General features: G+C 40.6%; 1 protein-coding gene and 1 long non-coding RNA gene across 11 annotated transcripts in view; one reads left to right on the forward strand and one right to left on the reverse strand.

The window, feature by feature from the left end:
* LOC140491294 (SH2B adapter protein 2) overlaps positions 1-18,824 on the forward strand; it is a 125,338-nt gene extending 106,514 nt beyond the window's left edge. For 3 of the 8 annotated variants that reach the window (XM_072589280.1, XM_072589282.1, XM_072589283.1), the window contains one exon: positions 17,432-18,823. In XM_072589280.1, coding sequence (XP_072445381.1) covers positions 17,432-17,742 — 311 coding nt within the window. In that variant the 3' untranslated portion in view covers positions 17,743-18,823. Of the gene's footprint in view, positions 1-17,431 lie in introns of all 8 variants that reach the window. The other 5 variants (XM_072589286.1, XM_072589287.1, XM_072589284.1 and 2 more) reach the window with 3 other exon arrangements.
* Positions 1-25,050, reverse strand: part of LOC140491297 (uncharacterized) — a 95,093-nt gene that overhangs the window by 22,496 nt on the left and 47,547 nt on the right. Inside the window, exons 3-4 of one of the 3 annotated variants that reach the window (XR_011963277.1) lie at positions 24,045-24,588; positions 21,254-21,330 (exon numbers count right to left, since the gene is read on the reverse strand). This is a non-coding gene — a long non-coding RNA (uncharacterized lncRNA). Of the gene's footprint in view, positions 1-21,253; positions 21,331-22,046; positions 24,589-25,050 lie in introns of those variants that run through there. The other 2 variants (XR_011963278.1, XR_011963276.1) reach the window with 2 other exon arrangements.

Below are 25,050 nucleotides of genomic sequence, written 5' to 3' on the forward strand. Positions count from 1 at the left end.
AGAACTGAGGTGGATAGACTTCTGTTTGTTAAGAGTATATAAATGTTTATAAATTGTGGAAACAAGATGACGAGATAGAGTTAAGATACAGTTTAACCATAATCTAATTTTTAAAAATTTAATTGTTGGATGTAATTGTCTGACAAGCATTTGTTGCTCATCACCGTCTTGAATACAACTGAGGCTTGTTCAGCTGTTTGAGGGTGGTTAAGAGTTAACTACATTGTGGGTCTGGAGTCACATGTCAGTCAGACCGGGTAAGGATGGCAGAGTTCCGTCGTTGAATGACATTAGCGAACCTGATAACTTTTCAATAATAACTGACCATAGTTTCATGGTCACTATTACAGAGAGTAACTTTTGACTCCATATTTTGTTGAGTAAATTGCATGAGGTACTGTGAAAAATTTAAACCCATGTCCCCATTATGAATCCAGTGGCAAACTCCCTGACAAGTTTGAGAGCAGTGAGATGGACATTCCTGATCTTCTGTTTTCCTAAGAATCTTTTGCAGTTCAAACTCCAAAAAGGAGGCATGACCATAAGGATGGAATAGGACTTGGGTTTGACATTTGGTCTTGTGAGCTTGCTATGCCGTTCAATAATATCTTGTCTCCGTTAACTCCAATTGCCTGCTTTGTTCTCATCTTGCTTGCCGCACAACAACCTATGATCCCAATCCTGAATAAACGTATTCACTACAAAGGTTCACAACCCTCTATATGCCTAGAAAAAACACTTTTGGATCCTCTTTTGTGTTAGCTTTTCTCATGTTCTCTTTGTTTCACTTATTTGCCCTTTCAATTCCCATCTAAACTTCAATGTTTGATCTGGTTTTATCCGTAAGCACACTTTATTTACCTAATTTTAATTTCTGTCTCATGTTGTCCAGGGACCTCTACCACCACCTGCAAATATTCCTGAATTATATATACTTTAAAGACAGGCCATTGTTTAGTTACATTATTACTGCTAAGTTTTGATTTATCTGCCTGTGGTCTGATTTGAATGGATGATCATCAGGCAGTAACCTGAGTTTCCAGTTCAATGGCATTAGTACTATACCACTACCTCACATCTGAAACTAGGAGAAATGAACATAGATACTTATTAATAAACTGAATTAAGATTTCAGGAGAATCCCATTTATTTAATGTGGTGAGAAGGTGATACTTACTACAACAAGGCATAGTTGAGACAAATAGCATAAATACATAAGTACTTGAGGGAGAAGGAGATTGATCATAGAATCCCTACAGTGTGGAAGCTGGTCATACCAACCATCTGAACAGTATCACGACCTGCCACCTATCCTGCATTTCCCATAGCTAAGTGGCACGATACGGTGGCTCAGTTGTTACCACTGCCTCACAGCGCCAGGGACCTGGGTTTGAATCCAGCCTCTGGTGACTGTCTGCGTGGAGTTTGCACATTCTCCCCATATCTGTGTGGGTTTCCTCTGGGTGCTCCAGTTTCCCCCCACAGACCAAAGATGTGCAGGTCAGGTGAATTGGCCATGCTAAATTGCCCGTAGTGATAGATGCATTAGTAGAGAGTAGGGGAATGGGTCTGGGCGGGTTACTCTTTGGAGGGTCGGTGTGGACTTGTAGGGCCGAAGGTCCTGTTTCCACACGGTAGGGAATCTAATCTAATCTAATCTAAGCAACCTAGTCAGCACATCCCTGAACACTATAGGCAATTTAGCATGGTCAGTCCACCTAATTTGCACATCTTTGGACTGTTGGAAGAAACTGGAACACCCAGTGGAAACCCAGGCAGACATGGGGAGAATATGCAAACTCCACACAGACAGTCAACCAAGGATGGAATTTAACCCAGGTCCCTGACGCTGTGAGGCAGGAGTGCTAACCATTAAACCACTGTTCTGCCCTACAATGGACATACAGATAGAGAAAGGAGCCATGTGTAGAATATAAAACCTGACAGATTCTCAAGAATGATAGAGAAGGGATGTAAAACTGGAACCCCAGGGATGATACAAATTGAAACATGAAAAGCGTTTTTGATAAATGTTGTTCATGATTCAGTAATGCACCAGAATACAGAGTATGGGGAAAGCTGTAACGGAAAAGAAAGTGTATGAGGATAGAGATATATGAAAAAAAAATTTTTTTTTCATTATTCAGTCATGGGGCATGAGCATTATTAGCTGGGTCAGCATTTTTACAACATCCATTAATGCCCTTGAGCAGGTGGTAGTGAGCTACCTTCTTGAACGTTGCAGTCCCAGTCCTGTAGGTAAACCCACAATGCCCTGAGGGTGGAATTGTAAGATTTAACCCAGCAACACTGAAGGAATGATGACATTATTTCTAAATCTGGATTAGTTGTGCTGGAAAAGCACAGCAGTTCAGGCAGCATCCAAGGAGCATTTGGTTTCCGGCATCTGCAGTCATTGTTTTTACCTACCTGACATTATTTCTAAGTCAGGATGGTGAATGATTTGAAGGGAAACTTGCAGATGATGGTGTATCTGCTGCCCTTGTGATTCTTGATGGAAGAGATCATGGGTTTGGAATGTGCTGTCTAAGGTGCCTTAGTGAAGTTTCACAATGCATTTTGTAGATTGTGCGCGTTATTGCCATCATACCCTGACTCATTCCTTGTACGTAGTGGGCAGGCTTTGGGACTGAGTCCCAAAGCCTTTGACTTGATCTTGTAGCCACTGCATTTATGTGGTGGGTCCAGTTCAGTATGCAGTCAATGGTAATCCCAAGAATGTTGATAGTGGGGATTCAGTAATGGTAATAATTACAATTGAATCACAAGCGGCAATGATTCTCTATTATTGGAGATAATCATTACCTGGCAAACGTGTGTTGTAAATGTTACTTGTTATTTGTCAGCCCAAGCCTGGATATTGTTCCAAATTGGTGAACATCCCCACTTGTGTTTTTTATGATGGAGGGAAGGTTGTTGATAGAGCAGCTGAAGATGTTTGGGCCTAGACAGTACCCTGAGGAACTCCTGCAGAGATGTCTTGGATCGAAGATTACTGACCTCCAACAACCACAACCATCTTCCGATGTGTCAGGTATGACTCCAACCAGGGAGAGTCTTCCCAAACCCCCGCCAGTTCACATTTGATTCCAGTTTTGCTACAGCTCCTTGAATCCCCACTCCATTAAATGTGGCCTTGATGTGAAGGCTGTCACACTCACCTCACCTCCCCTCTGGAATTCAGCTGTTTTGTCCATGTTTGAATGAAGGCAGGAGCTGAGTAGCCCTGATGGAGCCCAAACTGGGTATCACTGAGCAGGTTAATGCTGGGTTAGTTGTAAGTTGTGGTTGTTGGAGGTCAGTCATCTCAGCTCCAGGACATCTGCAGGAGTTCCTCATAGTAGTGTTCTTGGCACAACCATCCTGACAGCGCTGTTGATGACATCTTCCATCACTTTACTGATGATCAAGAGGAGATTGATGGAGTGGTAATTGGCCAGGGTGCATTTATCCTACTCTTTGCAGTATTCAATGCCTGCAGCTGTTTCTTGATGTCACATGGAGTGACTTGAATTGATGGGAGACTGATGACAATTGGAAGAAACTGAGGTGGATTAATAGCTTGCATAATGAAAAGAAGTTTGATGTTGATGGGGATTTTTGGGGGTTGGTTAGCAAGGCTAAAATATTAAATTAATATTTGAATTAAAACCAGAAAATACTAGAAATAGCAGGTTGAGCAGCACCTGCGGAAAGATAAGTAAAGTTAATGTTACATATCAGGATCTTTTGCCAGGGCCACAAAATAGTGACAGAGGAATAGGAAAATTAGGATGTAAATGAGATACATAAAAGGTTGACAGGCTCAAAGTAGAAATATCACTGGCTCCGGATGGGAAATAAAGATGGAAATTGCACAATTGTTCAATTCTGCTCAAACATGAGAGTAGTGCCAGAGGATTGGACGATTATAATTGTTATAGCCCTGTTCAAGATGGGGAGAGAAAAGAGCCCAGCAAGTTCAGAAGGTTTTTGTCAGAGTTAGTGGGTAAACGTAAAGAACAGGGGATTGGCAGGGATTGAGAATTGGTTGACAGATAGATAGAAAACAAAGGGATTAAATGGGCCTTTTCCCAGCTGTATCACCAGGGTCAGTGCTTAGAGCCCCAGCTATTGACAATACATATAAATAATCTGGATGAGGGAACCAAATGGAACCTATCCAAGTTTGCTGACAATGCAAAACTGAGCAGAACTGACAGTTGTGAAGAGGAGGCAAGAGGCTTCAAGGTGATTTAGATAAGTTGAGTGAGTGGGCAAACACTAGCAGATGCAGTACAATGTGGCTAAATGGGAAGGTGTATGTTTTCATGTGAAAAACAGAAAGGCTAAGTGTTATTTAAATTATGGTACATTGGAAGTCTGGATATACAATAAGATCTGGGTGTCCTCCTACATCTGTCTATGAAAGTAGACACACAGATGCAGTAAGCAATTAGGAAGGAAATTGTATACTGGCCTTCATTACAAAATGATTTGAGTTCAGAAGTCAGAAGGTCTTACTGAAGTTATACAAGGTCTTGATTAGATTACATCTGGAGTAGTGTATGCAGCTTTGCTATCCCTACCAAGAAAGGATATACCTGCCATAGAGGGAGTGCAGCAGGGGTTCGCTGGGCTGTCACTGGGGATGACATGACTATCTATGTGAGTAGATTGGTCTGTCTGGGCTTGTTTTCAGTAGGGGTTAGAATGAGGAGAGAGGATCTGATTGAAATGTATAAGATTCTGACCGGGCTGGGCAGACTAAATGTAGAGAGGATGCTCCCCATGGCTGTGGAGTCTAGAATCAGGGGATTGTTTCAGGATATGGTATTCCCCATTTAGGACTGAAATGAGGAAACATTTCTTCACTCAGGGTAGTGACCCTGTGGAATTCTCAGACACAAGACTGTGGAAGCCAAGTCATTGAGTATATTCATGAAAGAGATGATTTGAGCAGGCTCAAAGGACCAAATGGCCAACTGCTCCCGGTTTCTCCAATGTTTCTTTCAAGAGGCAAGGATGTGAAACAATCCAAGACAAAATTGAAAAATATGAATGAATGAATTAAAATTAGAATGGCTATGTTAAAAGTTATCTAGGAGAAAGTGAGGACTGCTGGAGATCAGAGCTGAAAAATGTGTTGCTGGAAAAGCGCAGCAGGTCAGGCAGCATCCAAGGATCTCCTGCTCCTTGGATGCTGCCTGACCTGCTGCACTTTTCCAGGAACACATTTTTCAGCTATGTTAAAAGTTATGTTTGACTAAATTTGATTGGGCTCTTTAATCAAGTTAGGGAGAGGGTTGATGAGGAAGTCGATGATGGAGGATTTCCAGACATTTAATGGGATGTGAGGCTCACTGGCTAACCCCAGCATTTATTGCCCAGAAGGCAGTTAAGAGTAAACCACATTGCTGTGGTTCTGCAGTCTTATGTAGACTAGACTAGGTTCATGCAGTTCATGTATATACAATTTTTCAGAAGATGACTTAATTAAGTAGTTGTCATGACTAGCAGGCATATCTACAGTGTGATCTGTGAACTGTCAAGTAATTCATTCAGCTCCCTTCTAATTTGTCTGATTCATGTTAAAATAGATCAATAAAAACTTTCCTTTAAATAGGTTGGACGTTAGTTTATTACTAGCTATTCCTGAAAATTCTTTGAGACTAAAGGTATTAAGTAAACTATTGCAGAGACAACGATGTAGATAAAGATAAATGCATACTAAACAAAAGAATATTTTTAAAGAGAGAGACCCCTAAGTCTCCATAAAATATGACCAGAGCCCACTGGTTGAATTTTTTTTTTCCAAACTGAAAAGGTTAACCCTTTAAGTCAGGTTCAGCAGTTTCTTTTCTTTCATTCATTCACAGGCTGGGCCAGCGTTTATTGCAAATATCTGTGGCCCTTCAGAAGATGGTGGAAGCTGCCGCCTTGAATACTGTAGTCCTTGGGGCTTTAAGACATGTACAATGTTGTTAGGGAGGGATTTTCCAGGACTTTGACCCAGCAATACTGAAGGAACAGTGATACATTCCCAGGTCAGGATGGTGAGTGGCTTGGAGGGGACCTTACAGTGGTCGTGTTCCCATGTAGCTGCTGCCCTTGTCATTCTCAATGGAAGTGGTCATGTGTTTAAAAGGTATTGTCTGAGGAGTCTTGATGTGTTGCTGCAGTGTGATTACATAGATTTCTGAAAGGCATTGAACTTTTAAGACAGTGAGATGACATCATGATATTTGAAGCTATTGTATAAAAGGTGTTATTTCTGTAAATTCCATGAGTAGGCAGTTAGTCAATAGGCAAGCGGTCAGCTAGCCTACCTATAATGACCCAAAACTCGTCAACTCTCTCTGTAATTTAACAGTTATCTCCGTAAACATGCAGTTCAGACTGCATACAGTCTACAATATCACAAGTGTGCATAGTTATAATAAACCTCCATTTATCTAACTGAAATATGAACCCAGCTGTCTGGTCTTTCAGAATCCACCTTTGTGTTAGCACAGTGAAGTCCATGATCATTTTTTAAAAAAAGATTTTCAGGTAGCCATGCTAAATCGATGTGCTCGTCCTCTAAGCAGCTGTCACCAGCTGGTTTACTCTCACCAGCAACTCTCATCCACACAGATCTAGAATCAACACTTTTACCATCTAACCACATGTACACAGTGCACTGTGATAATAATGGAGAAAATGGTACAAAAACATAATCAATGAATCTACAGTTATCCCACCTTGAACCAAGACAAAACATCAGAGTTAGAGATTATTGCACAGATTTGTGGGTTTATACATTGGGGAAAATACAATGTATTTTCACATTGTGAACAGTCCAGGTCACATGACATTGTCACAAGTAATGGCAAAATGCTACAGTGAAACAATCAACGCGTCTGAGTTATACATGACCAGCCGTCTGTCAGAAAAGGTGATAATTCTGATACTGACAGTATCACACCTGATAACAAGCAGACATCTTGAAACCACAATATACACACATCCACAATAACCAATAGCTTCACCCAGTGGTGTGCTACATAATCCAGTTGTGATCATTAAGTATTAGATTAGATCTGATCATATTTATGTTCATCAAATTGTATTCTTAATATGTAATGATGACACTTGTACACTGATGCCATTTATTAGAACACGTTTCCTATTCTTCAAAGGGAAGGGGGATGTTGTATTAATACACAGATCTCAAAGGCACAATATCTGTAAGACAGCAAGGAAACATCATAGTTGTGGCAGCACTACACTTGTTACTAGATGTGGATAACAGTGACAGCAAGTATGAGGCTTAGAAATGAGCTAAGATCAGCGAACAGGTTGCTCTTCAGACTGGAGGCAGGGAAATAGGATTTGCTGTTATCATTTTAATATCCATTAATGACCTAGACTTGCATATTATATACAGGGTATAATTTCAAAGTTTTCAGATGACAAAGTACTTGTAAGGAGCTAACAATATGGAGGGTAATAACAGTTTTCCACAGGATATAAACTGGTGAATTGGGCAGACATAGATTTAATTCTAAGAATCTGAAGTGATTTGGTGCACAAATGAGAGGCAATATAAATTAAATGGTACAATTTTAAACATGCACATTGGTGTATTAATCAATGCAAGAATTACCAGAGCAAATCTTTATTCGATGCTGGTTAGGCCCCAAGAGGGTATTGTGAACACCACATTTTAGGGAGGAAATCAAAAGCATGTAGAGAGTACAAAGATTTACTGGAGCAGTATTTGCAACTAAAGCCTTCAATTATGTGGTGAGATTAGGTTGCTCTTATAGCAGCTAAAATTAAGGGGAGGTTTGGTTGAGATGTTAAAAATCATGAAAGGTTTTGGTGGGAAAATGAAAAGCTCAATAACCACAGGACACAGATGTAAGGCAGTTAGGGGGAAGAGAAACCGGTCATAAATGAGGGAACATAAGTGGCTGGCCCATAGAAGACAGAAGGTGGGAGGTGATGGAAACTATTCAGCCTGGACCTTGGTGACCAGTGGTATTCCTTAGGGGATCTGTTCTGGGACCACTGCTCTTTGTGATTTTTATAAATGACTTGGATGAGGAAGTAGAAGGGTAGGTTAGTAAGTTTGCCAATGACAGTGGAGTTGTGGATAGTATGGAGGGCTGTTGTAAGTAGTAATGGAACATTGAGAAGGTATAGAGCTGGGTTGAGAAGTGGCAGATGGAGTTCAACCTGGGAAAGTGTGAAATCATTCACATTGGAAGATCGAATTTGGATGCAGATTACAGGGTTAAAGACAGGATTCTTGGCACTGTGGAGGAACAGAGGGATTTTTAGGTCGACGTCCATAGATCCTTCAAAGATGCCACTCAAGTTGATGCTGAGAAATATGTTGCTGGAAAAGCACAGGAGGTCAGGCAGCATCCAAGGAGCAGGAGAATCAACGTTTCGGGCATAAGCCCTTCTTCAGGCTACTCAAGTTGATGGGGTTGTTAAGAAGGCATATGGCTTGCATTCTGGATTAGTGGTGCTGGAAGAGCACAGCAGTTCAGGCAGCATCCAAGGAGCTTCGAAATCGACGTTTCGGGCAAAAGCCCTTCATCAGGAATAAAGGCAGTGAGCCTGAAGCGTGGCAAGATAAGCTAGAGGAGGGTGGGGGTGGGGAGAAAGTAGCATAGAGTACAATGGGTGAGTGGGGGAGGGGATGAAGGTGATAGGTCAGGGAGGAGAGGGTGGAGTGGATAGGTAGAAAAGGAGATAGGCAGGTAGGACAAGTCATGGGAACAGTGCTGAGCTGGAAGTAGGGTGAGGTGGGGGAAGGGGAAATGAGGAAACTGTTGAAGTCCACATTGATGCCCTGGGTTGAAGTGTTCTGAGGCGGAACACTCCACCCTCTCCTCCCTGATCTATCACCTTCATCCCCTCCCCCACTCACCCATTGTACTCTATGCTACTTTCTCCCCACCCCCACCCTCCTCTAGCTTATTTCTCCATGCTTCAGGCTCACTGCCTTTATTCCTGATGAAGGGCTCTTGCCCGAAACGTCGATTTCGAAGCTCCTTGGATGCTGCCTGAACTGCTGTGCTCTTCCAGCACCACTAATCCAGAATCTGGTTTCCAGCATCTACAGTTATTGTTTTTACCTATATGGCTTGCATTAGCAGGGGGATTGAGTTTAAGAGCCACCAGGTTATGCTGCAGCTCTATAAAGCCTTGGTTAGATGACGGTTGGAATATTATGTTGCCTCATTATAGGAAGGATGTGGAAGCTTTAGAGAGGGTGCATAGGAGATTTACCAGAATGCATATCTTAAAGGTGGAGAGAGCTAGGACTTTTCTCATTGGTGTGAAGAAGGATGAGAGGTGACTTGGTAGAGGTGTACGAGATGATGAGGTATAGAGTAGATAGCCAGAGACCTTTTCCCAGGGCAGAAATGACTATAACAAGGGGGCATAATTTTAAGGCAATTGGAGAAGGGTTTAGGGGAGATGTCAGAGGTAGGTTCTTTACACAGAGTGGTGGGTGGAGTGCACTGCCAGTGGTGATAGTAGAAATCTCCATTAGGGACATTTAAGTGACTCTTGGATAGGCAGTATCTAGCGACTTGGATAATAAAATGTAAGTTAGTCTGATCTTAGAGTAGAATAAAAGTTCAGCACAACATTGAGGGCCAAATTATTGTCCCGCACTGTTCTATGCTCTATGAAAGAAAAATACACAGCATATTATTATGACGTAAATTCACTGGTTGTAATGATTATAGACATAGATTGAATAAGAACTTTCAAATAGGAATTGGATTAATACTTAAAAGGGGGAAAAAAATTGTAGGGCCCTCAGGAAAGAATAAGGAAATTGGACTCATTGAATTGCTTATTCAAAGGACTGACATGCATACGATGATGCAAGTGGCAGCCTCATGTGCAATTTTACATAATCTCTTCCGTACCTTAATATTCTGTTAAAAGTCTCGCACACCAAGTTATAGTCCATCAGGTTTATTTGGAAGTTCCACATAAACCTGCTGTACTATAACCAGGTGTTGTGATTGTTAAATTTGTCCACCCCAGTCCAACACCGGCACCTCCACATCATTTAATATTCTGTGGCTAAACTGAAACTGCTCTCATAACTGCAAGCAAATGATAATTCCTGCATTAGCAGGTTTTGCAAAGGTGTAACATATACGTCACATTACATTTGTTAGATGGTATGATATTACGCTAATGGTGTGTCAAAGTAATACCCCTCCAAATTCTCACTCACTTTAATAGCAATCTAAATCTCCCTTCGATATTTTCTGATTCGCTTTTGGTTATTTCGAACATATTGCCATCACCTCCGGTTGTTCACACTGAGCTTCAGTCCCATTATGTAGAAGAGAGTGTGCTTGGGGCAAATGCATCCTTCAGTTAAGCAGATTCCTTAGTACCTTGCAAAAAAGCTCTCGGCAGATTTTTGTATTTCTTACTAAGCATCAGAATCAAAATGAATTGACCTAGTTTTTATAGGGGAATCTGCATTGCGGCTCCTCTTGTATGTGGAAACAATTTAAGGTGGTTACACATTTAATCCTAAAATGTGAGGGCAATAATAGGATTTTACTTTTAGTAGTTTTACAAATTGGACGTACAACAGTTGGCTGATCATTAATATGTGGTGAACTATTCTGGTCTGAAAGTTGACCTGTCCTATTGTTTTTGAAATGCTATAGAAATTTATTTTTATCCCCATTCAGGTTAACTTAAAAACATCACTAATTGAGATATTGCTTTGCAGAGGTTATAGTTATTGAGACACTGAATGGGATTTGATCTTACTAATGAGATTTACAGGTTGTGATGAGGGAAGCACTGACAGCTGTGCGCATGTTCTGCATATTAGATTGTAAACTTTGTGAATTTTAAAGCAACTTTGTGGATGTCTATGTTTAGTCTGAAGTATGTCTGAACAGTGGAACATTGTGACTGATGGTTACTGAGCTTGGAGTTTGCAGTCTGTCATTGTGATGTGTGCTGGGGAAAGGTGTTGCTTATTCTTGGTTCCTGTGAAAAATCTGAGTGAGAGGAAACTGGAATCAGCGTTTGTGTGAGTAAACCTCTCTTAATCCACAGGGTAGACATATCCAATCCCAAGTAAGGTTTAACCAAGAAGAAATATTGGAATTTGTATTCTTAAAGAAAAGAGAACAAAATTGTACATTTGATTTCATTGTATGACCTCACCAACAATCTAAACAGCTCTAGCAAAACATCCCAACTTTTATATTTCACTCCTGTTCCAGAAGGGACAATGTTCCATGTGCCTTCCGAAGCACTCGCTGCATCTGCTTACCAACTTTATATGATTTATGTAAGAAGACAACAAGATATCTGTTTAGAGCTCTGCAAACTCTTTCCATTTAGCTAATAGACTGCTTTTCTAATTACGGCCAAAATGAACAAGTTCACGATGCTCCATCTGCTAAATCTGTGGCTATTCACATAACCTATCTATACCTCCTTTTGCAGATTCCTTATGTCCTGTTCACAACTCACTTTCCTATCCATCGTTATACCATCAATACATTTAGCTCCTGTACCTTCAGCCAGGTTATTTATCTAGGTTGTAAGTAACTGAGGCTCCAGAGCTAATGTCTACAGTATTCCATTGGTCATATACTGTCAACTCAAGTGACCTACTTATTCCCACTCTTTTCTTCCAATTAGACAACCAATCCTCCATAGCCTATTCTGCCATTCAATAGAATTGTTTTAAAGAATTCCTACAGTGCGGAAATAGGCCATTCAGCCCGAGTCCACACCAGCCCTCTGAAAAGTAACCCACCTCAACCTGTTCCCCTGACCTATTGCCCTACATTTACCCCTGACTAATCCACTTAACCTACACATTCCTGAACACTATGGGCAATTTTAGCACGACCAATTCACCTAACCTACACATTTTACAACTGTGGGAGGAAACCCACACAAACATTGGGAAAATGTGCAAACTCCACACATGTGGCCCAAGGCTGGAATTGAATCCAGGAGCCTGGTGCTGTGAGGCAGCAGTGCTAACCACTGAGCCACTGTGCCACCCGTAATATCATGGCTGATCTTTTCGTGGACTTGGCTATACTTAGCCACTCACTCACCATAACCCATAGCTCCTTTAGTGATCAAAACTCTTTCCATCTTTGCCTTAAAAGCATTCAATGAGGAGCCCTCAGCTGCTTCACTAGGCAGGGAATTCCACAGCTTCACAACCCTTTGGGTGAAGAAGTTCCTCCCCAACTCAGTCCTAAATCTGCTCACCCTCATTTTGAAGCTCTCTTGTTCTGGTTTCACCTGCTAATGGAAACAACCTCGTTGCTTCAATCTTATCTATTCACTTCATAATTTTGTTTCTGTAAGATCCCCCTTCATTCTTCTAAACTCCAATGAATATAGACCCAGTCTACTCAATCTCTCATTATAAGCCAATCCTCTCAACTCCGGAATCAACCTAGTGAACCTCCTGTGCACCTCCTCCAGTGACAGTACATCCTTTCTCAAGTAAAGAGACCAAAACTATATACAGCACTCTAGGTGTGGCCTCACCAGTATCCAATACAGCTGCAGGATAGCCGTTTTTAAACTCCATTCCGCGAGCAATGTAGGACAATATTCCATTTGCTATCTTAATTACCTGCTGCACCTGCAAAACCTACGTTTTGTGATACATGCACAAGGACACCCAGATCTCTCTGCACAGCAACATGCTGCAATTTTTCATCATTTAAATAATACTCCATTTTGTTGTTGTTCCTACCAAAATGAATGATCTCACATTTACCCACATTGTACTCCATCAACCAGACCCTTGCCTACACATTTAACCTATTTATATCCCTCTGCACACTTTGCTCTACCACTTATCTTTGTATCATCTGTAAACTTTGACACGCTACACTTGGTCCTCAACTCTAAATCATCGATGTAAATTGTAAACAATTACAGTCCTGACACTAATCCCTCAGGCACACCACTCGCCACTGATTGCCAACCAGAAAAATACCCATTTTTCCCCTCTCTTTGCTTTCTGTTAGTTAACCAAACTTCTATCTATGCTAATACATTACCTGTGATGTCACGCACCTTTATCTTATGCAACAACGTTTTGTGTGGCACACAAATACACATACTAATATGTTGCCCCTTACATCACGAGCCCTGGGAAAATGCTGCAAAGGTCATTGGGAAAGAGGAGGTAGCTCAGATACTTGAAAAGTTTAAATTTGATAAGGAAGTATTTATTGTGTGTCTATATTTAAAAGTCGGTAAACCACCAGGACCAGATGTAATGCACCCAAAGATACTGAGGGAAGTGAGATTGGAAATTGTGGAGGCACTGACCATAAATTTCCAGCCTTCTTTAGACATGGATAGTGTCAAGGAACTGAAGAATTGCAAATGTTATGTACTTGTTCAAAACAATAACATCAAGATAGGCCCAGCAAATACAGTTAATCACTTAACGTCAGCAATGGAGAAACATCCAAAAACAATTCAGGACAAAATTGGCAGTCAGTTTGGAAAATATAGATTAATTATGGAATATCAATATGGATTTGTCAAGGGCAAATTATGTTTAATGAACCAACTAACTACTTCTTCATAAAGTTAACTAAAGTAATAGAGAGGATGGGTGAAGATCGCGCTGTTGATGTGGAATACATGGATTTCCAAAAAGGCATTTGATAAAGTGCCATGCAACAGACTTGAGCAAAGTTGGAGATCTGGGAATAAAAGGGACAAGAGAAACACAGATAGGAAATTAGCTGAACAATAAGAAACACTAAATAGTGATGAATTATTGTTTTTCAGAGGGGAGGATGGCTGTAGTGAAGTTTCTCAGGAGTCAGTAATAGGGCCCTTTCTCTTCCTGATGTTTATTAATGACTTACTCTTTGACATACAGGACATAATTTTAAAAATTGCACATGATATGAAATATGGAAGCATTGTGAACTCTGAGAAGGATAGTGTAGAACTTCAGAAAGACAGACAGGATGGTGGAATGAGGTTTTGAGATATGTGCAGTGATTCATTTTGAAAGAATGTTTAGGAGGGGTAGGCGGGTGGAAACTATAGACAATGATGGGTACAAATCTGAAAGTGGTGCAGAACCAGATGAACCTTGAGATATATATATAATATATATATCTGCATAAATCACTGAAGATGGCAGAATCATTTGAGAGATAGTTAATAAAGCAGACAAGGGTATAAGAGCAGAAGGAGGCCATTGAGTCTACTCCAGTGTTCAATAAGATCGTAGCTGATCTGATAATCCTCAACTCCACTCTCCTGCCTTTTCCCCATAATTCTTGATTCCCTTCCTGATTAAAAATCTGTCTATCTCCACCTTGAAGACACTGACCCAGCCTCAACAGCCCTCTGAGGTAAAGAATTCCACTGATTCAGCACTCTCTGAAAGAAGAAATTCCTTCTCATCTCTGTCTTAAATGGGTGACCTTTTATTCTGAGATTATGCCCTCTGGTCCTAGACTGTATGACATAGGTTAAAAAGACAGAATTTGTTTCCTGTAAAATCCCTTAAGAATCTTGTATGTTTCAATAAATTCATCTCTTATTCTTCTGAACTCTTATGAGTACAGGCCAAAACTACTCAACCTCCCCGCATACAAAATTAGCTCCATACCTGGGATCAGCCTCACAACCTCATCTGGACTGCATCCAATGCCAATACATCTTTCTTTAGATAAGGACCCCAAAAATGTTCACAATATTCCAGTCTTGCAAGTTTTATTAAGACTTCCTTATTTTTATAGTCTCATTTCTTTTGAAATAAAGGCCATTAGTCCATTTGCTTCCACTATTACCTGCTGAATTAATATGCTGTTTGTGAATCATGCAAGGACTGCCAAATTCCTCTGTTCTGTAGCTTTCTGTAGTCTTTCTCCATTTATATAATGTCGAGTTCCTCTCTTCTTCCTACCAAAGTGCATAACCTTACATTTCCCCCACATTATATTCCATCTACCAAGTTTTTGCCCATTCACTTAAACTGTCCGTATTCATACAGCATTCTTCTCTTTTAGGGCACGGAGTATAACAACAAGGCAGTTATTGTAAGCCTGTGTAAGACTTAGTCAAGATTAGAGTGGTGCTGGAAAAGCACAGGAGGTCAGGCAGCATCCAAGGAGCAGGAAAATCCCGCATTTAGTTATCGACACCTCACTTTAGGAATAGAAGGGAATAGAAAGAATACAGAAAACATTCACAAGAATGTTTCCAGTGATAAGGAGTGACATAGTTAGACTGGAAAAGTTGGAACTATTTGCCTTTTGAGAAGAGGTGGAGAGGAGATTTGCTCGAGATGCTCAAAATCATCAAAGGTCTGGGATCGGGAGAAACTATTCCCAATGGTGTAAAAATCAAGAACCTGAGAACACATATCTGTGGTAATGACAAAGGAACCAAGAATGACATGAGGAGAACCGCTTTTACATAACGAGTCATTTGGATCTGGAATATGCTGCCTAAGGCTTTCCAAAAAGGAATTAGCAAATTGCCTGAAAAGGAAGAAAGTGGAGGGCTATGGGAAGAAGGCAGGGACTAGGTAAATTACTCCTGCAGTGGGTCAGTACAGATCTGAAAGGCTGAATGGCTACTTTCAGTGCAGTAACAATTCTCTGATTTTTTAGCAGCAGACAGGCTTTGCTTTGGCGGCTTGTGGGATTGGTGTCCTATCCTGCTGATAATGCTTATATCTGTTTTTGTATCTCTAAGGACACAATTTATAGTCATGTATGTTAAGCTGCAATTTGCTAATTCTTGGCCCACCTCCCAAAATAGTCCATTCTTTTTATAGCTTATCTTTATTAATCATTCCACTGTAGCTGTAATCTGCAAATCCTGAAATGAGGCTACTCATTGATCAATTTTTGCCCATTCACTTAAACTGTCCGTATTCATACACATCCTTCTCTTTAGGGCACCAAGTATAACAACAAGGCAGTTATTGTAAGCCTATGTAAGACATTAGTTGGCATCCGGAGAGCAGGAAAATCCCGCACTTAGTTTTGACACCTCACTTTAGGAATGATGTGAAGGGAATAGAAAGAATACAGAAAACACTCACTCACCAGAATGTTTCCAGTGATAAGGAGTGAAGAGAGTCAATTCCAGTGAATCTCCAACTGCCTAGAATCCTATATAGTTACATATACTCTTGATTTCCTGAGCCACATTTGATATAGCTCAGCATTCTGCCACTAATATTGAATCCACTAACTCTTTTTCTGCAAATATGACATAAGGTACCTTGTCCAAAACTTTAATTTCATCACATTGGGGCAAACTGTACTTCCCTTTTAAGAACACAATGGCTCTTGCCTATTAGTTTAAATCTCAGTAAAAATTCCATGATCCTCCAATACCCTGCCCTCAATGTGACTTTTTTTTTTCACATTTTCTTACTCTCCAGTTAATATTGCCAAATTGGTCACCATCTCAAATCCTCTCTCTTAGCCAATACTTAAGTAAGTAAAGCCTCATTGTTAGCTTCCTTGACACCATATTGCGGCTCTTTCTCAGACTGAAACGACTTGTTTTACTGTTAACTAACCAAACACATTTTAATATCCATCTCCACCTCTTTCAGCCAAGGTCCAAACTGGCACTTGGGAACATTACAAGAATAAGAAACAAATAGCTGTTTGTATCAGTCCAAAATCCCTTTTAATCATCTTGGTGCAAAATTAGTCCATGTCGTAACATAAAATCTCTCGATACTTCAGAACAGGTTTGAATGACTGAAACAGAATGTTGAGCTATGTCACCAACCATAACATCTGACATTGTATCTTGAGCAGCTTCATTCCCTGGTTAGGCTTGAGTTGAGTTTGAGTCACCAGTTCAAAAAAGAATGCTTTCAAACTCTGGAAGATAGAACTAAGGAAAAACCAGAGGAAGGAAGCAGCTTTTGAGAAGGGAGTGAGGGGCTATGTATAAAGTACAAAATGGAATAGAAATCTTCAATCTGGAATTTCATTTCGTATCATTCTGTGAATTTGAGTCAAGGAAGCATTGTTTCAAAGCAGTAAAGACAAAGTAAGGTTCAATAGCAGGAAGGATTTATTCACAAAGTGATCATTAACTATGGTGATCCATCAGTATAAGAAAATGGGGTCATTGAAGAGGCAGTTGAGTACAGTGATAAATCTGTCAGCCACATTCATCATCTACTTTGTGATCTTTACCAAAAAAAAAGGGATGGAGATGGTTCAAACAGAATTCCATGACCGGTGACAGAAACTCTGAAAGCCTTTGGGAAAGGCTGGAAAAGTATTTCTTTCTCCATCACAAATCATTTGCCTGATGTATTTGAAAGTCCATGGGGAATCCCGATGTAATAAATCAATCTTACAACCTATTTTGTTATCCCTTACAGAGATGAATTCTGCACACACTGCCACACCTCCAGCCGCCCCTACACAACCCAACTGCAGAAGTGATGCCCATCAATCACAGCACTACTTTGCCAACTCTGTAGCTGGCAGCCCTCATTCTGCTGCCCAAGTTGAAGGGACATCAGCCAACATTCATTCAGCACACCCCAGATCAGACGCGTCCATCTCTGTTCGTGCCAATAACTCCGAACGTCTACTACAGTCTCAAGCATCATCCTCCGAGGACTACCATGACAGCGATGGATCAAGGAATCGATCGCGAGCTGTAGAAAATCAATATTCCTTCTACTAATATCAAGAAACACAATGTAGCAGACTTCTGGGATTGTCTACATAGAAATAGGGATAATTGACAAAATGCATCTGCTCAACAAAAGTGGAGAAGTCAGGGCAAAGAGACTGTATTCCTATCATTTGACAGTCGAATAATGAAAATGGAATTAGGGTTAAATGTGAATTATCAGGTGTTTGCCATATTTGGTTCAGGGCAATTGGCAAAGACTGATTTTGCTAATTAATTATGGTCTTTATATATATATTTGTATCTGCACTTTTCACGATTACTGTAAAGAGAATCTCGATGGACTGTGCACAGTCGGTGAGTTAACATTGAATTGTCTTTCTCATTGTTTCATCTGTAGTGTTGCTGTTTATAGTGAGCCTGCTGTTGTTATAATCAGATAAAGATTTAGCTTGTCTGATATTTCTTTGTCCTGTTATCTTTAGCAATGGAATGCTGACTGATTTTAAAGTGAGCAGTTTTCTTAAGGTCTAAATGTGATTTGAGCTATTGAACTGTGCTGCTGAGATCTGATGAGAAATAAGTATGTTCAAGTGAGAGGAACTGTTAATGTCAAATCGCTGCTGTGTCTTAGTAGCTCTAACATTTGGAGTACCAGGGTCCTTGTAGCAATCATTAAGTAGCACGTTTGGGTGAATCTTGCTTATACCAACTCCAGGATATTTGATCTGTGTGTTCCATTGGAGGAGATAACATTACCATTGTCCAAATAGTCAAGACTCAACTCAGTGAGGGAGTGATTTTGGTAAGAGTCATGAAGAATTTGCACAGTCCAGTCTCCAATGCTAGATATCTCACAGGAGACTTGTAAATACCACTGAATGAAAGAGCCAGAAAGCAACATTTATAACAATGAAACTTCGAGTCTATATTCACTGCAAGTATTGTAAACTTAACACATATTTCCTTCTGGCTCTATTTGTACTCGTGATGCTGATTTGCAATTTTGAGAATTTTATGAAAAAGAATGAACCAAGATTTTTACTGTCTCAAAGATTCCATAAAACCTGTTTTGTGATCCCAACAAATAAACATGTACTGTGTTGAGTAGTTAAGAGGGTTAGTATTGTATAAGAGAGTTTACTTTGTATTATTAACAGACACAATGCACCCAAAATGTAGTAATGTGGACTTCAGTGCAGGCCAATGAGAATGAAGAAGGGCCTGCAGTTCCCACAACTCTTAATTCATTTTCTTTTCCTGGGTGCAATTCTCCTGAAATCAGTTAAACCAGTGCAAAAGATTGAAGAATTTCAAGCAAAGATTTACCTTCAGTATAAACAAGTATCCTGCAATTTGTTGTACTAGTTTAAAAAGTAAGGCACTGGAATCCAGTCCCTCCTTTTAAACCAGTCATGACCCCAGATAGATTTGGTCACCTGGGTAGATCTCTGCTAGTTCTGCCCCCCATTTTCAGGCTTTTGAGGATGCTTTTAAAATAAAACTGATATTTTTACCTGTAAGGGCCACTTTTAAAAAAACATTAACATTAAAAATATTAAGAAGCCAGTAAATAATTCTGCATAGCATTTAAACTCCATTTCATAGAACATTAGAACATACAATACACTCATCCACCTGTACACCCTGTGCTGGTCTGTTACCCACCCTCCATCTCTTCATTTCTAACTACCATTGGGACATTGACCGCCTCAACCTGTCCACCCCCCTCACCCATTCCAACCTCTCACCCTTGCAATCGGAAGTCCTCTGCTCAAATCCCAACAACATCACCAAACCAGCAGAAGGGGGTTGGAGGAAAATGACACAGTGGTAGTTTGGCACGCTGACTCTACACCAACTTGCGGACACCTCCTCCTACTGCCCCCTTGACCATGACCTCACCTCCCACCATCAAACCATCATCTCCCTCATCACCTCAGGGGATCTCCCACCCACAGCCTCCAACCTCATAGTCCAGGAACCCCGCACTGCCCAGTTCTACCTCCTACCCAAATTCACAAGCCTAACTGCCCCAGTCGACCCACTGAATTTATCTCTGCGTACCTTGACACTGTCCTGTCCCCTTTGGTTCAGGAACTCCCCACATGCCCTCCATTTCCTCCATGACATTTGTTTCTACTGGCCCCAACGCCTTTATCTTCTCCATGGACATCTAGTCCCTGTAAACATTCATCTGCATGACAAAGGCATCTAAGCCCTCCGTTTCTTTCTCTCACACCGATCCAACCTTCCACTGACGCACACATTCCCGCAGACCAAAGGGGTAGCCATGGGCACCTGCATGGGCCCCAGCTATGCCTGCCTCTTTGTTGGGTATGTGGAACAGTCTATCTTCTACAGCTACACTGGCTAAAACACCATGCACCTTCTTAACAACCCTATCAACTTGGGTGGCAACTTTGAGGGATCTACATACATGGACCCAAAGGTCCTGCTATTCTTCCACACTGCCAAGAATCCTGTCCTTAACCCTGTATTCTGCATTCAAATTTAACCTTCCAAAATGAATCACTTTGCATTTATCCAGGTTGATCTCCATCTGCCACTTCTCACCCCATCTCTGCATCCTGTCAATGTCTTGTTAGTTGCAACAGACCTCGATACTATCTACAATACCACCAACCCTTTGTGTCATCAACAAACCTACCCTTCCACTTCTTCATCCAAGTCATTTATAAAAACTATAAAGAGCAGAGGCCCAAGAATAGATCCCTGTGGGACACCACTGGTAACTGACCTCCAGGTGGAATACTTTCTATCCACTACAACTTACCATCATCTTTTGGCCAGCCAAATTCTGTATCCCATACCGCCTAACTTTCTGAATGAGCCTACCATGGGAACCTTCTGAAATGCCTGACTGAAATCCATATACACCACATCCACTGCTCGACCTTTGTCAACTTGTCTTTCACAGATTGCAGTGGTGGTGCCTAGGCCAGCATTGCCCATTCCTAATTGCCCTTCAGATGGTGATGAGCTACCTTCTTGAGCTGCTTCCAATTGCTGCTGATATATCCAGTCACGTTCATAAGGAACTTCTAGGACTTCGATCCAGTGGCAATGAAATGTTACAGGGTGGAGTCTGGTTTCAAAAGGCGAACAATCAGGTTCCTGATGGTGATACCAAAGTTTGTGACTACGTTCACTGACTGTTGAAGACAACTTGAGCTTCCAGATGGCAGGCATCATAACTGGAAATCCAATTTTTTTAATGTCAATAGTTGAAAATATGACATCAGGATTTCCTGATTTAAGATGTTTACTCTAGCAAAATACTGAAAGTACTATTAACTAAAAACTACCTTTGTATGCTACTTGTAATATAAACCATGGAAAAACATTTTTCTTCTCCCAACCTCTTATACGCCGCAAATTGACGTTACACTGTCCTATGTGTGGACATCAGATTGAATCTGGGAAAATAGAAAGAGATTCTTTGCTCCAGTGTGTTACTCCTCTTCCTTTCCTTTTTCTAGCTTCATAAATTTTAGCTCTTAAAACTGTCTATGGCTCTGGAAACTTCCTTTCCTTCTGGCCCAAGTTAGTGGACTCTTCCAGCCTTGTTTTAACTCCTCTCAAAGTTGATCTTTTTAACCGAGCACATGTCGTCACCTGTGGAGTGATCATAGAGAGCATTTTCTTTTTAGTTACTCCAATTTTCTTGGATCTGTCGTGACAGTCTACAAAAACCTGTGACCTGATCATGAGGATGGACTCCTCTGTATGCACAATGGCTCAGTGGTTAGCACTGCTGCCTCACAGCACCAGGTCCCAGGCCTCGGGCGACTGTCTGTGTGGAGTTTGCACATTCTCCCCGTGTCTGCGTGGGTTTCCTCCGGGTGCTCCGGTTTCCTCCCACAGTCCAAAGATGTGCAGGTCAGGTGAATTGGCTGAACTAAATTGCCCATAGTGTTAGGTGCCTTAGTCAGAGGGAAATGTGTCTGGGTTGGTGTGGATTTGTTGGGCCGAAGGGCCTTTTTCCACGCTGTAGGGAATCTAATCATTCTCCACGTTAGATATAACATCCAACTGATTCACACTATGTAGAAATGCTAATTGGCTATCCTTCAGAACCCAACGTTCTTTCACCTTAGAACAAATTAGACACCCAAAAAACAATTGTTTACAATCTGATGTTTTAAATTATTTTCTGGGACCTCAAAAAGTTCCATTCTCTATGTTTGGTTGCCATTGTGTCAAAGCTTGAGTTACTTTGTACCTCATTCCCAGTAAAACTGTCTTGCCCTTTTTGATCTCTACCCAATCACCCAGGCATAGTGTCAGAAATAAACTTCAAAACAAGCCATATGACAAATCTTCAGTTAAACTTTCAATTTGAAGTCAGTGTCAAAACACAACCTTTATCAATGTATGCAAATGAGTTTGGTGATCTGAGCAAAAGAAATCAGTACAAAATCAACACATTCATTAATTTTGGCAGAATCACTTGGCCTAGGCATTCCTGGAAGCTGAAAAATTACCTTTCAAATTATTTGAGTTTACAATGCAGGAGAAGGCTTTTCGGCTTACTGTGTCTTTCCTGGCTCTTTGCTGGAACAATCCAAACTGAATATAACATTTCTTCAATATCCTATTGTGACCAGTTTTATACCAAGTCACTTCTGGTTTTGATTAGCAATAATAGATACAAGCCAACAAATGTAATACCATCACTTGCAACAGCCTTCTTGAGGTGCTGTGGAGTGAAAAATGATTTTGATTAGAAAAAGCTCCAATTTAAACCTTCAGCAATTTTAGGAAACGGAATTAGGAGATGTTTTGAAGGCTCTTTCCAGTGGTTTCCATTTTTGTACAGCCAAATACGAGCTTGATGCTGGTGACTTCCAACATTCCTTTGTACTCTATTAACTTGCAGAACCTGTGATCAAAGGTTGGTGTCAACAGGACTGTCTCTGGGTCAGTGAGAATGACAGTGTGTCAATAGGTTGGTCAGGGAGTGGATCAGTGTATGAGTTCTTGGGTCTGTGGGTTAGGAAGTGGGTCATGTCAGTGTCTTTGCTTCAGTGAGTCTATCTGTAGTTAGTGAGTGGGTATGATGATGGAATAGTATGAGAGTTAATGGGTGTGTCGGTGAATTAGTGACTGAGAAATGAAGAGTGTGAGAGTGGATGTGACTATGGGTCAGTGGGTGTGACAATGGAAAAACGTGTGATTTAGTGGTTGTGTTAGCATGTGGTCAGAGAGACAGTGTGTCTGTGGATCAGTGCATGTGTCAGTGGGACAGTATGTGACTGAATCAGTGAGTGCATCAGTGTGGGTGTGCTTCAGTTACTCAGCGATGTTTCAATGGGTGAGACGATGGAATAGTGTGAGAGTTAGTGGGTGTGACAGCTGGTCAGTAAATGTGACAATGGGTCAGTAGGTGTATCAATGGGTCAGTGAGTGTAACTATGGAATCATGTGAGGTTAATGTGTTTGTTAATGAGGTCAGTGGGTGTGAAAATGAGTCAGTGATGATGGATAGTGTATGAAATAATGGATGTGAAAATGCATTAGAGTGTCAAGAAGTGTAACCACGTAATCGTGTGAGAATTAGTGGGTGTGAAAATGGGTCAGTCAGTGTGACAATGGGTTGGTGGGTGTGATGATGGAATAGTGTGGGAGATAGTGGGTGTGATGATAAGTTAGTGACTGTGTCATTGGGTCAGAAATGATGAGAGAGATAACATGGATTGATGGATCAGTGAGTGTGATGATAAAATAATGTGAGGTTGTGGAGTGATGATGGGTCACAAATAAAAACCAAAATTGCTGAAAAAATTCCACAGGTCTAGCAGCATATGTGGAGAGAAAGTAAAGTTAATGTTCCGGTGTGAATGGGTCTGGGTGAGTGTGATGATGGAATGGTGTGAGAGTTTGTGGTAGTGTGGATTGGTCAGTGAGTGTTTTGATGGAATAGTTTGAGAGTTTGTGAGGGTGTTGATGGGAACGATTTTGAGTGAATAGGGGTATTGGGTATGCCAGCAAGTTATTGGTTTCTCTCACTGTTTTATTGTATGTGAATACCAATTAGCCATGGTCACACTTTAAATCTTTGAGTAAACCAATGCATAAATGTACAATTCACTGTATAATTGCCTTGAAACTCAGGTTTACTCAGTTTCAGGCACCCACAGGCAGTGGAAGAGTCTTGAATTCATTGGCATAAATTATGTCAGGCTGCTTTAAACAAACCAACATTAATTCCATAGATAAACACTGTCAGGAGAACTCATAAATCAATGTTTTTCAGCTAAACACCTTGAGCTGTGTTGATATGGAAAAATAATTGCAATCTTTGAATAAGATTAACAGTGTCCACTTACCGCAATAAAAATAGAAATAATTCTGAGTTTTACGTATCGTACCAGAACTTTGACTTCAGTGTTACATCTTTTACTGAGTTTCCCTGGAGCAGAGAGAATTCATGCAGGGTTTAGTGACCTGGCCAGCAATCAATTCACATTATAAAGATGCAGGGCTCCACTGAGGCTTAAAGTTGCTAGTGATTGGACGAATAATGTTTGGATTACAGGCCAGTACTGCCTAGAGCATTCCTTCAACACCTCAACTCACAAAGACAGGCAAGGGCACACTACACAACCCAGAACATTTTAACAGCAAGAAAAATTCATTGAAGCATAAAGGATGTGCATCTTTCTGGTTTTCTTGTTTGCAATCAAGAATGTTTACATTAACAGAGCACCAGTAGAACAGAGAAATACTGATTTTTTTTTTTGTTTAGAGAAGAGCTGATAGCATATGGGCCCATTGAATTTTACAAATAACATTCCAGTTCCATTCCTCTCATGGTATTTTGTTCCAATGACATCATGTGGACAAATGCAAAGTGTTGAAAATGCTGAATATCTGAAATAAAAATTGAAAATGTTGTAAATAATCAAATTTAAAAATCTTTTTCAATATATAATTTCATAAGTCTCTCATCTTTTAGAATGACTAACAAACAAATGGGATCTTTTTCAATATATAATTTCAGTTACATCACACTGTAAACCTTTGCTATAAATTCTGTGTCTTACGATCTTATACTCTACAACCACCTGATGAAGGAGCAGCGCTCCGAAAGCCAGTGCTTTCAAATAAGCCTGTTGGACAATAACCTGGTGTTGTGTGATTTTTAAATTTGTCCACCCCAGTCCAACACCAGCTCCTCCACATCATGTTGGACGATTACCTGGTGTTGTATGATTTTTAACTATTTACACCCCAGCCCAACACCGGCTCCTCCATAATGTAAATAATCACATTATACAGAAGCTGTGGGGAGAAAAAAATTAAAGTTTCACCTCAATGATACAATGTCCTGTA

The sequence above is a fragment of the Chiloscyllium punctatum genome, chromosome 19 (assembly GCF_047496795.1).
Source record: "Chiloscyllium punctatum isolate Juve2018m chromosome 19, sChiPun1.3, whole genome shotgun sequence".
NCBI classification, from domain to species: Eukaryota; Metazoa; Chordata; class Chondrichthyes; order Orectolobiformes; family Hemiscylliidae; genus Chiloscyllium; species Chiloscyllium punctatum.